The sequence below is a fragment of the Haliaeetus leucocephalus genome, unplaced genomic scaffold (genome assembly GCF_000737465.1).
Source record: "Haliaeetus leucocephalus isolate CR32 unplaced genomic scaffold, Haliaeetus_leucocephalus-4.0 Scaffold880, whole genome shotgun sequence".
Classification (NCBI taxonomy): domain Eukaryota; kingdom Metazoa; phylum Chordata; class Aves; order Accipitriformes; family Accipitridae; genus Haliaeetus; species Haliaeetus leucocephalus.
This window is the reverse complement of record NW_010973316.1, coordinates 5,080,317-5,093,281: the sequence shown is the minus strand read 5'-3', so window position 1 is coordinate 5,093,281 and position 12,965 is coordinate 5,080,317. Positions and strand designations below refer to the sequence as shown.

Here is a 12,965-nt window from a genome sequence, read left to right as displayed (position 1 = left end):
AGATTTCCACCAACCCTTCCGGTGTGGTGTGTGTGCAGAAGACATGCCTCACTACCTGTGGAGTGCTCCACAGCGTCATGAAAATTCAGTGTTTCAAATCAACTGATTGAGAAATTTAGTAAAATAGTAAAAGCCTAGTGTCTCTTTGCAGGGTGTCTTCAATGTCAGATCAGGAGTTTGCCCTCATCATGCCACAAAATTAGACCTGGATTTGGCAGACATTTCTCATCTGTTTCCCTGCTCTCATTGCAGAAGATATTAATTGATGAACGTAGTTAGTTGCTGAGACTCTCCCTCTCTTTGAACAGTATGACTTTGCTTAGCAGACTTTTTCTATACTAGACCACTCCGGTTTTCTATTTCATTGATAACTCAGGAAATTAACCCCAAAAGTGCATGTTAAATCCCCCCCAGAATATATTCTGATTCACCAGTTTTCTATGTAGTGATGAAGCATTAAGGATAGGAAGACAATTTAACTTGTTTCCCATGTATAGAAATAGTATACCAGCCACACAACTTTCTTGCTTTTTGATGACTCCACAACGATGGCAGAAGAAAAGCATCCCCAGTGTGTTAAAAATGGCAATTCTTTTTTTCAGGGTCGACTGGGCCTGTTCAGGTGATCATCACAGAGAGTACAAATCAGCCAAACTCCCACCCTATCCAGTGGAATGCTCCTGAACGATCTCACATCACCAAGTACATCTTGCGCTGGAGACCGGTGAGTGCCACGTTGATCATCATTCATTCATCAAAAATACTGTATTTGGCTTTTTCTGGTGTCTGAAAGAGGCTGACACAATTTCAGTAAACTTTAGCTGCTGATTCAGTGTCCTTGTCCTTTTGAGGTCAACAGTTACTCTGAGGATCAAAGACAACCAGTCCTGTATGTTACTCAAACACTTGATGTTTTCCTGCCCTAACTTTACTAGTCTCTGTTTTCATGAAGTATCTTACTAACCAAAGCACTAGCACAGTAAGCAGACAAATTTATATCCTTGCTCACCTTAAGTAATGTAAATCCTTGTGGAAGCTTCTTCATCCTAAGAAACGTTGCTTTAGTACCATGTGCATATCCAGAGACAACTGGGATAGATTTTATCCTATTAATGAGGAGGTAAAAATGAGTAGGATATGAAGATATAAACAGCTAGCATTGGATTAAATAAACAGTCATCTCCCATCTTCTCTGAAGTCTAAACCAAAGCTGGTTAACCACTGCTTGTTGGCTCATTCATATTTGAGGAATGATTAGGTTTAACCAATGTAGATGAGTTGTGTTACACTTCCCCTGAGTACAGCTTCACAAAAGACCACTTAATGATTAAGAACATTAGTACCTCGATGCTGCCTGTTATTAAGAGAACAATAAAGGCCCTGATCCAAAGCCATTAAAGGCACTCAACTCTTTTTACTGACTTCAGTGTATCTTGGATCAAGGCCTGAATGAAATGGACTTTAAAGCACTGGAATACAAACCTCAGAGGATGGAGCATTATTTTAGAGCTTCCCATAGAGTTCAAACACAGGGTAGAAGGGAAGAACTTTTCTGTATATTGTTTTCAGATGATGGCTTAGAGTATTATTGTGAACAGCCTTCAAATATGCATTTTCCAGCCATGCCTTCATGCCTTACTGCATTTTTGATAAAGGAATGAGTTTAGTTTATATATTACAGATAATGCTTCTTTTAAAGGAAAAAGTTCAAAGCTAGATTGTTTTCCAGTTTACCCCAGTAAAACTTAATTACCCAAAAGGTCATTAGCCCTGCTTCCCGGCATACTTTTCTCATCTCCTTCAACTTGATTTCATCTGTGCATTAGCCATTCAAGTCATGTTTGTGTTTGAGTATCACAGACCTTGGTAACCATATAGCAGCTTAGGTCAGTAGATACCCCTGCTTGCAGGCTAGGGAGTGTCTCACTGTTTGAGTGCCCTTGTTCTTGCAGAAAAACTCTGGAAGGCAGTGGAAGGAAGCCACCATCCCTGGCTACCAGAACTCCTACACTATCTCAGGCCTGAAGCCTGGTGTGATATATGAAGGACAGCTCATCAGTGTTCAGCGGTATGGCCACAAAGAAGTCACCCGCTTTGATTTTACCACAACCAGCACCACAGCAGTAACAAGTAAGTTGAACAGTGGGGCATCTGGAAAAACCTAATCTCCTTCACATAAGTCTTTGTTCTGTGCATCCCAGTTAACACAGAAGTAGCAATGGTTAATTAAACCTCTCTTTCTTCTCTCTTGTAGGCAACACTGTTTCAGGAGAGACAACTCTTCTTCCTCCCGTGGTTGCTACTTCAGAGTCAGTCACTGAAATCACAGCCAACAGCTTTGTTGTCTCCTGGGTTTCTGCTTCTGACACAGTTTCTGGATTCCGTGTCGAGTATGAGCTGAGCGAGGAGGGTGATGAGCCACAGTATCTTGGTGAGACAATATTTGAGTCTACTAGACCAAAGCATTGTTAACAGTACATTGCTGTTTTCTGTGATGATCAGTATAGCTAGTGTAGTTAGGGTCTTGCTATCTTTCAATATGATTGAATTAGGATATGAAAGTGGCAGGACTAGCTCAGATTAAAAGCTCACTTAGTTTGTTGTCCTTTCTTCATCAATGCCTGTAAGTTCATGTCCAAGGAAGAGTATGAGCACAAGGCAAGTATATAGCAGTACCCCCTCATAATACTGTCCCAGAATCCTGCACAGCAAAACTCTCTGAGCCAGAGGTGGTGGATTTGTAATAACTGTGGGTAGATCTATTTATTCTTTTCAGCTCCATTAATTTGTCCAGTCTTTTTTACCTTTTGAAATCATGTAAATTTACTAGCTTCCAGAGCATCCTGAAGTGAGGAGCAGTGCCGATGAGAAGAGAACCAAACCTATTTTTCAAACCTGCCGCCTGGCTAATTTCCTTTGCTGTTTCTTTGTCCTTCCATCAGAATGGACAGAAATCTTTCCCAAGTGCCCTCTCTTGGCTACTTTTCATCTCAGGGATGTCTGTTCCAGTCTGCTCTGTTAGTTGTTTTGTTTGGATCAGATCTTACTCATCTTTGATTATGTGACAACTTAGCTAAGCTGGGAAGCTGGTTAAAGGCACCGGACTCAGACCTCGGAACTGAATCCACTTTTCCAACATCTACTATAGAGCCTGTGTCACTACACATAATTTCATCTTAACTTATTTTTCCTAATTTCCTGTCTTAACAAAGGTAATAGCAATATCTTACAAGGATTTGAGGTTATAATAGCTATTTGGACTTCAGTGCGATAGAACAATGACATGAGAAAAAGAACAGTAATCCTCTGACCTAATAATTCTCCCTGGACTGTTGCTCCCTGAACTCGCAGGCTTGGACTCAAGAGCAGAAGTACTTACACTGGGACTGCCAGCACTGTCACCACCTTTCTTGTCTGCACACTGACTTCCCAGACAGCTAAGCTGTGTTGCGAAGCAGCTCCTGAGCTCATCTGTGTATAGACAGAGGTTTACAGGCAAATTGAAAGGCAGTTCCAGTTTCCCTTAAGATGCTTGGCTTCAGTCTGGCCAGTAAGGAGCTGCTTCAGGGGGAATTTCCTACATCTGGCATGTAGGTGGATATGTGGGGAAGGGATGCGGGAGAGAAGTTCCTCGGCCCTCATAATGTCATTCTTCTCCACTCATGAGTCAGTCTTTCCACATAACCTATTCCTGTGAAAGTTTTTCCATATATTTCTGTATTGAAAATACAAGTCAGGGTATGAAATGAGTACTCAATTAGCTGAGATGGCTAAATGCCAGCAGCGTGCAGGGGGCTTGCTGCTCAAATTGCCCTGGCATATCACACATCAAGCCTTGCTGTTCTAGGTGTTGTCTGCTTGCTGAGAGTGGAGTCCTGTCCCAACTCTCCACACAACTTTTCTGATGTGGACTGAAGATACAGTGCAGAACAGTTGCTGTTTTATTGCAGAAAGACTGTGATTCAGCCCAGATTAGAACAGAGGTCTCTTATTTCATTTGGAGAGAAAGCAAGAAGATAAAATTGCTAAGGCAATTTTTTCTTTCCTGCCTTCCTTAGATCTTCCAAGCACAGCCACTTCTGTCAACATCCCTGACTTGCTTCCTGGTCGCAAGTATATTGTTAATGTCTATCAGATCTCTGAAGAGGGAGAGCAGAATCTGATCCTGTCTACTTCACAGACTACAGGTATGTGTGGGTGGGTGTTGCTGCAGTTTGAAAACTGTTTTTATTGTTTGCTCAATACATTTTTGTTACCTCTTATCCTCACGCTTGCTGTCCACCTCTTTTTATTCCCTTAAACAGCTCCTGATGCACCTCCCGATCACACCGTGGAAAGTGTAGATGACACATCAATTGTCATTAGCTGGAGCAGACCACAGGCTCCGATCACAGGTTTGTCTAATTGAAGTGCACCTATTTTGCACTACTGGTAGAATCTGAAATCTAGGTAAAATAGAAAATGAAGTGTAACTCTGGGAGAGAGGGCTAGTGCATAATCCTGCCCAGTCTGAGAGACCAGCTGGAAGTCACATGGGCAGTTTAGCATTTGCTTGGTTTCACTGTCTGAACCAAGCAATTCAGGAGGCTGGATGGAAAATATTTCCTTCTGGATTTGTGTTAAACCAAAAACAAGCCCCATGACCTTCTCTTCGTATCTGTCACCCAGACCATCCCTTAACAAGCATGAGAACTGTAAAAAAAATCCACATGTCAGAACTCAAATAGTCTAATCCAGGTCAGATTATGCTTTGTAAGGCATTGAGTGTGTGATCTGTAGATGGGACATGAGTACAGGCAAGCCACAGGTCCTGCTGAAGATTAGGACTATTTTTATGAAACCTCAGTAGGGAGATCAGTTTAGCTCTCATTTCTAGCATTCCTTGTGCTGGCTTACAAATTGTGGCTGAGGACTATATATACTTCTCTTGCTTTAGGCTACAGAATTATCTACACACCCTCTGTGGAAGGCAGCAGCACAGAGCTCAACCTGCCTGACACTGCAACCTCTGTAACACTCAGTGACTTGATGCCAGGTGTTCAGTACAACATCAGCATCTACGCAGTGGAAGAAAATCAGGAGAGTACTCCTGTCTTCATCCAACAGGAAACCACAGGCGTCCCACGCACAGGTAATGGTCAGCGTGTTCTGGATATTAGTCGCTGAGTTTTCTGTTAGTACATATGCCAAATGACAATGCAGACTCACATCGCTTTAGCGAAATGAATCTGTAAAGGAAGTCAATTCTTTGTCATGGTTGTTGTGGTTTTTAATTGTAAATGTCACTGGTGTTGAAGTTCTATAGTGAAGTCACACTCACTTACGAATTGACACAGTCAAGACACCACTCTGTATTAATAGGGTTGTAATTCCTAGGGATCAGACTGGAGGCAGGTCAAAAGGTTGGTCTTGCATTTTGTCTACAGAAAAGAGAGATCAGAGTTTCTTAAATTGTCTTAAGGGGATTCTGCTAAGAGATTTTCTTAAGAGCCTGGTAAATCATTTTGCCTCAGTACTTGGCCTGCAGTTGTTTAAGGTTAGGTACTGGGATGCCACAACACAAATCTGAATTGTTCACCTGACTTCTCCCTCTCCCTTCCAGTCCTAACCATTATTTTCCATTGCAGTCAGTGGGGATGGGAGATTGCTCACCATACGATCTAAACTTGAGGCACCCACAATTTAAAAAACTGCTGGTTTCAGGGTTCTTTAAGTATCCAATTGGGCTGAATAGCCAAACCAAAAGAAAGGATAGTGAAAGAATTGGGATCTGATGTGGTAGCAGTGGAATTTGATGGTCCTGCAAGTTGCAAGCACGTGTTTGCAAATGGGAATTTACCAGGAATGAACTCGGCTCAATGACTTTATGGTTTGGCATCTGTATCTTCCAAAAATGTGCACTGGTTAACCTTAGGGCAGTATCAGTCCTAATCTGAAGAAACTTAATTTGAACATAGGAATTCAAGGGTGCAGTACTGTGGACAACACAGAGGGAACTGGATCTTGCCTTTGACTATAGTAAGGCCAGATCAGCCCCTGTACTTGTTTAATTATAAAAGGTGGATTTGAAGTTAATTATAGACATGCAGAACATGCCATGGGTTTTGAAAACCCTGTCTTAATTTTAAAAGGAGGTTCCTGTTTCCAACTCCTGGAATATTCCCCCCCCCCCCCAAGCTTTTGGTTCTGGATATACTTGAAGTTCTGTAGCACTTTACATCTGGTCTTTCAGTTCTCTTTCTGTGACAGCAAGATACCTTCTATGACTGAAGATGTAAAATACTTGGGACCATGTAGTAACATTTTGAATTGTAGTCTGCTTGAATATTGTCTGGGAATGTGTGTACACATGTTTACAGTAAGGTTACCATGATGTTTTTATTTTGGTAAATATTCTTGGGATAGCCATTGTTCAATCAAAATTAACTTTTTTTTCTTCCATGTAAACCTATAGCCTCTCCTGCCAATTGCTAAGGACTCCCTCTAACACTGTTCTGTCACTCTGCTTTCAGATGAAGTTCCTTCACCCAAAGATCTGCAGTTCGTGGAGGTTTCTGATATCAAGATCACCATCATGTGGACCCCACCACAGAGCCAAGTGTCTGGCTATCGAGTGGAAGTGATCCCTGTCAATCGCCCCGGCCAACATGGTCAGAGACTGCCTATTACCAGGAGCTCTTTTGCTGAAATTGTTGACCTGCTCCCAGGAACAACCTATCTCTTTAAGATCTTTGCCGTGAGCCACGGCAGGGAGAGCAAACCTTTGACTGGAGAGCAAACCACCAGTGAGTGTCTTTCCTTCATGCTTTTTTCAACCTTTTGAAGTGCATATTTCTCTGTCGCTTAGAGAAATATAAACAGAGCACTTAAAGTGCAACAGTTATAGCCCAGGAGGTATCCCATAGCTAGGATGACAGGGCTGGGAATTCATTCAAACAATGATCTCTTCAGCAGATTTATCCTCCTCCAGGGCTTTCCAATGGGAGTTTAACTCTCATGGCACTTTAAAACAATTTTGTATGGCTGGAATTCAACTCTTTTATTACTGACTGAAAATTGATGGGCCCTGTAGTTCTTTTACAGCACAGATTGCAGCGTGTGGTTTTTTTGGTTTTTTTTTTTTTTGATGATACCTTGGGGCAGATTTCAGCATGACTTAGGAGCCTTGCTGAGATTTCTCTGAAAATCCCATCTCCTTTCTGACAGCTATATACCTATTTGGCTCCACTGTCAGCAGTAGGAGTTCTGCATACACAGATAAGGACAGGCCTTGTCATTGAAAGGACTACATTTCAGCTTTGCCAGGTCAGGCCTGGCTTTCCACAGGCTGTCTCACCACCCCAGAAGTTTCACTGGGTTGACAGTGAAATCTGGGGAACTGGTTTGCAGCAACCTCAGTGGACTGTTGACAAGAGCCATGGGGAGCATATGTTTGTCCGGAAAGGTGGTGCAGGATCTCTTGGAACCCGATTGCTAATGATCTAGTGGCAGTGCAGCACATCATCAGTGTGAGGCAAGATGACAAGCAAAGTACACAGTCTGTCAGGCATTGCTTTTTGCTTTGCAGAAGTGCAGAGAAGAGAGGAGCAGTGGCTGGGCAAGGTGTAGGCTTTCAGATGGAAGAGGAGGAGTTGAGCATGGGCTTGGGTGGTTATCTCCATTTTTGATCAAAGAAGAGCAGGCCAGACAGAACCTGGGATGGGGTTCCTTTGAACAGATCCTGTTTATTGGGCAATAGAAGGGTGACTCTGTGGTGTTCTTTGAGTGGGTCACATTATTCAAAGGACAAAAATTCAGCTATGCACATCTGCTGCTGTTCTGATACTTTTCAGTACAGGAGAGCAACTTTTGAGAATCCAGCCCAACTCTTAGAAAGATGAGAGAGAAGGAAAGGAAATGGGATAATCTGTGAATATAGCCATGCTGTTTGAGAAATAGTATTTACTTACATCCATAAAGTTAGGAGCCATGAATAGTCCCTCTCTCTCTTACCATCTCCCTTGACTATGCAGGGACAATGGGATCCTTATGTTTGTCCTTTGACATAGGTATCTGATTTCAGTGTAGCATAGATGGCGTGAACACCCTCCCTCCTCTTTCAAGTGAGGCTTTCAAAAGCAAGGATGCGACTTAGGAGTCTGAACTCTCTTGGAAGCATTTAGAACAAGTAGGGCTCAGTTCCCAGTTAGATCTGTAGTTTTTTGTGGTTGTTTTCAGGAGCGTTGGCTAGGTGTAGAGCTCCTCTGAAAGTCCACACAGAGAGGAGTACATCAGAGCATAAGCATTTGATTCAGACAGCACAGGGCTAGTTACAAATGTCTGGAAGGAAATGTCCTAGGCTATGATCATCCACTTAATTGCTTTGCCTAAACCACATTTCAGAAAGTATTCACATAAATTGCATCCTGTAATCGAAAGTCCTGGGAAACAAAAATCATTCAGAGTTCCCAAGGAAAACCCTGCAGCAAAAGTTTCTTCCCACGGTGTAAATGTGATCCTCTTTTTGGCCTTCCGTTAAAAAGCAGTCTACAAATAAACTCTGAGTGTGTGTGTGGCTTTTTAATCTTCCCCCTTTTCCTTTAGTATGGGGGGAGGAAGTGATAAAAGCCTAACAGAACTGGCAAATTAAATTGTGCAGAAAGGAACTGACTGTAGGCTACAAATCGGAGGAAGATACAATCCTTGTCAGATGAGACTTAGCACAGATCTAAGTACCAAGAAGAGATAAAACTGACTCTCAGCCCATGGGTTGGAGATAGGCCTGAGGAAGGTCACTCTCATCCTTTGTCTTTTAGAACTATTTCCCCCATCTTTGCAAGTGGTGGAAGAAGGAAGTCCTTGCTTCCTTTTTTCCTCCCTCCTCAAAAAGGGAGAAGACAGTGGGGGAGAAAACAAAGGACAAAAACTGCTTCCCGCTGAATCACTGGGAGAGTGATGAAAACATTAATTTTTGTCACAAAAATGTTATTTAGTCAGGGGGAGAAAAAAGCATTTGCTATCGAAAAAGAGCATTGATGGAACCTTTCCTCACTGCTCGTAATTTCAACATATGATTGGGGCCTAGAAAATGTGCAGAGACTTGCCAGGTAGATGCTATAAATTCTTTGCTGCAGCCAGTGCTACACTGCCTGCTGTGGGGGAAAATTGCTTAAGTGCCTTTTGCCCTCTGAGCCTCATCTTGTCTCAACCAAATGTAGTGACTTCTCTGCCATTTGCTGGACTCCAGTGCAGTGCTGAAGAAGCTGTGTCGCTTCAGCCTCTTGTTTATGTAGTTTTCTGGGTTATCAGTTTCAGCAGCTTCCCAAGGGCAGTGATAAAAAGGGGAGGAAGCCTGATAAGAGCTGTTGTGTGAGTCCTATGGGAGAGATGAGCATGCTTAGAATTGTTGTATAGTCGGTTCCACAGTGATTATTTTTAAGTAGATCTAGGAACTGGTTTTCTGCAGAAAGTTGCTGACTGCTATTTATTTTTACATTAAAATGACAAAGTGGGGGTGTTTTGTTTTGGGAAGGGACTTTGAGAGGGCAGGGAGTAGGACTGGGCAAAGATTTAAAAGAATAAATCTTTTTAACGAAAAAGGGCTAAAGTTAGGTTTCTGTGCTTACACTCACTAGTCTAAACTGAGCTAATTTTTAAAAAATGTTCAGCATTCATGAGAAACTATTGAAATTCCTGAGTGCAGTTGGGTTCATCTGTCTCAACTCAGCCATTAGCCTGACTTCCCCATGGGATGAGCACGTATGGCAGCAACCCAAATTGGTGCAGCCTAGAATGTGCATGTCTGCCTGGCCCAGCATATTACGGGATGGCACTGAGGCGTGGGTATATTTATTTCACTTCTATGTTCAGCTCTCTCATGGTCCCCACCTTCTCTCTTCCCCCCTGTTGCACTCGTGCCCCAAGTGAGGAATACAGGCTCAACAACCTCACTGTACACCCATGTTTTGTGCGTGGTAAAGGACGTGCTTTGGAAGTAGGGGTGAAGTAAAGATTCAGCTGGAAAATTGATGCATGTTATGCTTTTTCTTCCCCAGAGCTCGATGCCCCCACCAACCTGAGATTTCTCAATACCACGGAGCATTCAGTGTTAGTGTTGTGGACACGGCCCCGTGCTGTGATCACAGGATACCGGCTGACTGCAGGTCCCACAAGAGGAGGTCAACCAAGGACCTACAATGTGGGACCTTCTGCCACCAAGTACCTTCTCAGGAACTTGCAGCCTGGCACTGAGTACACAGTGTACCTTGTGGCGTTTAAAGATGACTTGCAAAGCGCCAGAGAGACTGGAGTCTTCACAACTTGTAAGTACAATAGGCACGTATTCCTCTTCCCTAACGCCCTAGCCTTTCTTCAAAACTTGTGCTGAAAGTGGCTATTGTGAATTGGTTTATAGAAGAAGCCTTTTGAAGTAGCATTCCAGCAGAACTGCTTGGGAAATATTCCTTGTTCTTCTTTCTGAACTATTTGGCTGGGAAAAGAGAGTTATTTGCATCAGAGAGCTTTTAGTAAAATACATCTCAGCTTTTTGGTGATTAAAAAAAAGGGAGAACTTACTACTGGTACCTCAGATTTTGTTTAACTGAATGACAAAGAAATTTAATTTCACTTGATCTTTCCAAGTTGTTTGGTTTTGGCATGACAAATCAAGGAAAGCAAACAGCTCCTTTAAAACGGGTAAGGAATAATTAGTCTGTCATTTCTATAAAGCTGAAGGCAGTCATTTCTCAAGCCCAACCATACCATCTAAGGCAGCTCAACTGCAGTTACAGAAACTGACACAAACATTGCGTTCTACCCTTCTTTTATTTTATTTTTTTTTTTACATTTCAGTCATCTGTACTTGTGCTGTTGGCTTGGAAGAAATATTAAGCAAACTTTGGGAGGAAAGGAAGTTCCGTAAGAACCCACACATACTTCTACAAAGAACAAATAGATTCACTGTTTAAATAATGATGAAGCAGTCATATAAACTAACAAAATTCAAAGCCATCCAAGCTCAGAACCACATCCTCTTTTCAAAAGGGAGTGTGGTTTCTTTTAGAACATAAAATAAAGGTTCAAACTTTTAACCAGAGTAACACTGTTGACATTGGCAAGGTGGCAACCAGACTTACCTATCTCAGATGAATATTGCCTTCAAATTCTGCTTTATCTGAATGAAACCAGTCCAGTTTAAGGCTATAGATTAATAAACCAATCTCTTCATTAATAACGAAGCCAATTCAGATGAAACTCAGTGGAGTTATTTAGACTGGTTCTGGAGTACGCAAAGGCTTTGGCTTCTGTGTGATGCTCCTGACAGATATCAATGAGACCACAGATTCCTCAGATTGACTTTGAGCTCCTTTTCACTCTGCTGACTTGAAAAGAGTTGAAGATATTGGTGAGGGATGAGATGGTCCTAGCTGGGACAGCTGGTTGACAGACAAGGGTGTAGTGTTCTGCTGATTGAATGGCATATGATGGGTGAAGGAAAAAAAAAAAAAAGCTGTTTTTTGAGGAACACTTTAGATATCATGCCAAAAACAATATTCCCCAAATTCTTGGGGTTGGATGCATAGAGGACCCATGAGGCCCAGTTCAATATTTCCTTTTTCCTCAGGAACAACAAAAGCACTGGCTATGATTAGACCACTTGCATACTCTGTCTATCAAGCTCAGCAGCAGACAGAAGTCATCTGTCAGATCCCTCCCAAATCACTGGATTTTCAGAAGTAATATAGTTCAGCACTTACTACATACCTCTTGCTATTTGGACTGCTGTAGGTCAGGTTTTCTAACTGTTTGGTCCCATCACAGCAGCTAGACTTCAACTCTGTCAATTCACTTCACAGATCAGCCTGTTGGCTCTGTTCCTCCTTATAACACAGAAGTGACTGAGACTTCTATTGTCATCACCTGGACACCTGCCCCAAGGATTGGTTTCAAGGTAGGAGAAACTGAAGTCCTGTGTTTCTTCTTCATCTTGCTTCATTGTGATATGGAGGACAGATTAAAGCTGTTTATTATGGACTGTGGTGAAGATAGTAGTACAAAGGAACAAGGTGCAAAAGACATGGTGCTTACAAGGGGCAGGTCTAGGTCACAGAGGTCATTGCAAGCATATCCTCTGGGCTTCAGGTCAAGTTCATCAGTGAGACATCTAAAACACAAGTTACAGGATTAACAGTTGACATGAAGCATACAGACCCATGATAATCATGTTGGATGATAAGTCTGGATGCTGATAGTTAGCTGGAATAGGAATATTTGAGACTAAAAAGCAAACTTTGCTGCTTCTCTGCAGCTGGGTGTGCGCCCAAGCCAGGGTGGAGAGGCTCCCCGGGAGGTCATCTCTGATTCTGGCAGCATCGTGATATCTGGCCTGACCCCTGGAGTGGAGTACACCTACAGCCTCACAGTCCTGATGGACGGCCAGGAGAGAGAGACTCCAATCATCAGGAGAGTGACTACACGTACGACACATTTGCTTTTCCACAATTATTCCTTCTTCCACTTGCTTCCCCTGTGCTCCCAAGATGAATGGCTGTCTTCTGGGAGTCAGTTCTAGTCTTTACCTCCTGTTGTGGTCTGGAAGGTGTTTTCTTTTTGATGCGTAGGTGACAGTAGCACTAGTTCTTGCAGTGCAGGGTCACAACTTCAGGAGAATATTTTTTAGCTAATTCTGAAGTGTAAGGATAGAATCTGGGGAGGAGGGATGCTGAGGGAGCTCGCATGATTCTCAGTGCCATAAATGACCCATTTGTCTGAATGCTTGCAGCATTGTCTCCACCAACCAACCTGCGCCTGGAGCCCAATCCTGATACTGGGATCCTGGTAGTCTCTTGGGACAGAAGCACAACTCCAGGTAACTATGTGAACTCACACTATGCTCAAACCTCCTGTTGTACCAGAATGCTAACATTTGTTCTGCAGAGCCTTGCAGTTCATTAAGGAGACTTTGATGGGAAGCTTGCTGTTGAGTA

General features: G+C 42.7%; 1 protein-coding gene across 3 annotated transcripts in view; it reads left to right on the top strand.

Moving 5' to 3' along the window:
• Nucleotides 1–12,965, top strand: part of FN1 (fibronectin 1) — a 54,520-nt gene that overhangs the window by 17,817 nt on the left and 23,738 nt on the right. For all 3 annotated transcript variants that reach the window (XM_010583262.1, XM_010583261.1, XM_010583260.1), the window contains exons 13-23: nt 603–724; nt 1,953–2,130; nt 2,255–2,431; nt 4,059–4,187; nt 4,305–4,394; nt 4,937–5,131; nt 6,513–6,785; nt 10,035–10,301; nt 11,835–11,929; nt 12,287–12,455; nt 12,761–12,847. In XM_010583262.1, the coding sequence (XP_010581564.1) occupies nt 603–724; nt 1,953–2,130; nt 2,255–2,431; nt 4,059–4,187; nt 4,305–4,394; nt 4,937–5,131; nt 6,513–6,785; nt 10,035–10,301; nt 11,835–11,929; nt 12,287–12,455; nt 12,761–12,847 (1,782 nt within the window). The remainder of the gene's footprint in view (nt 1–602; nt 725–1,952; nt 2,131–2,254; nt 2,432–4,058; nt 4,188–4,304; nt 4,395–4,936; nt 5,132–6,512; nt 6,786–10,034; nt 10,302–11,834; nt 11,930–12,286; nt 12,456–12,760; nt 12,848–12,965) is intronic.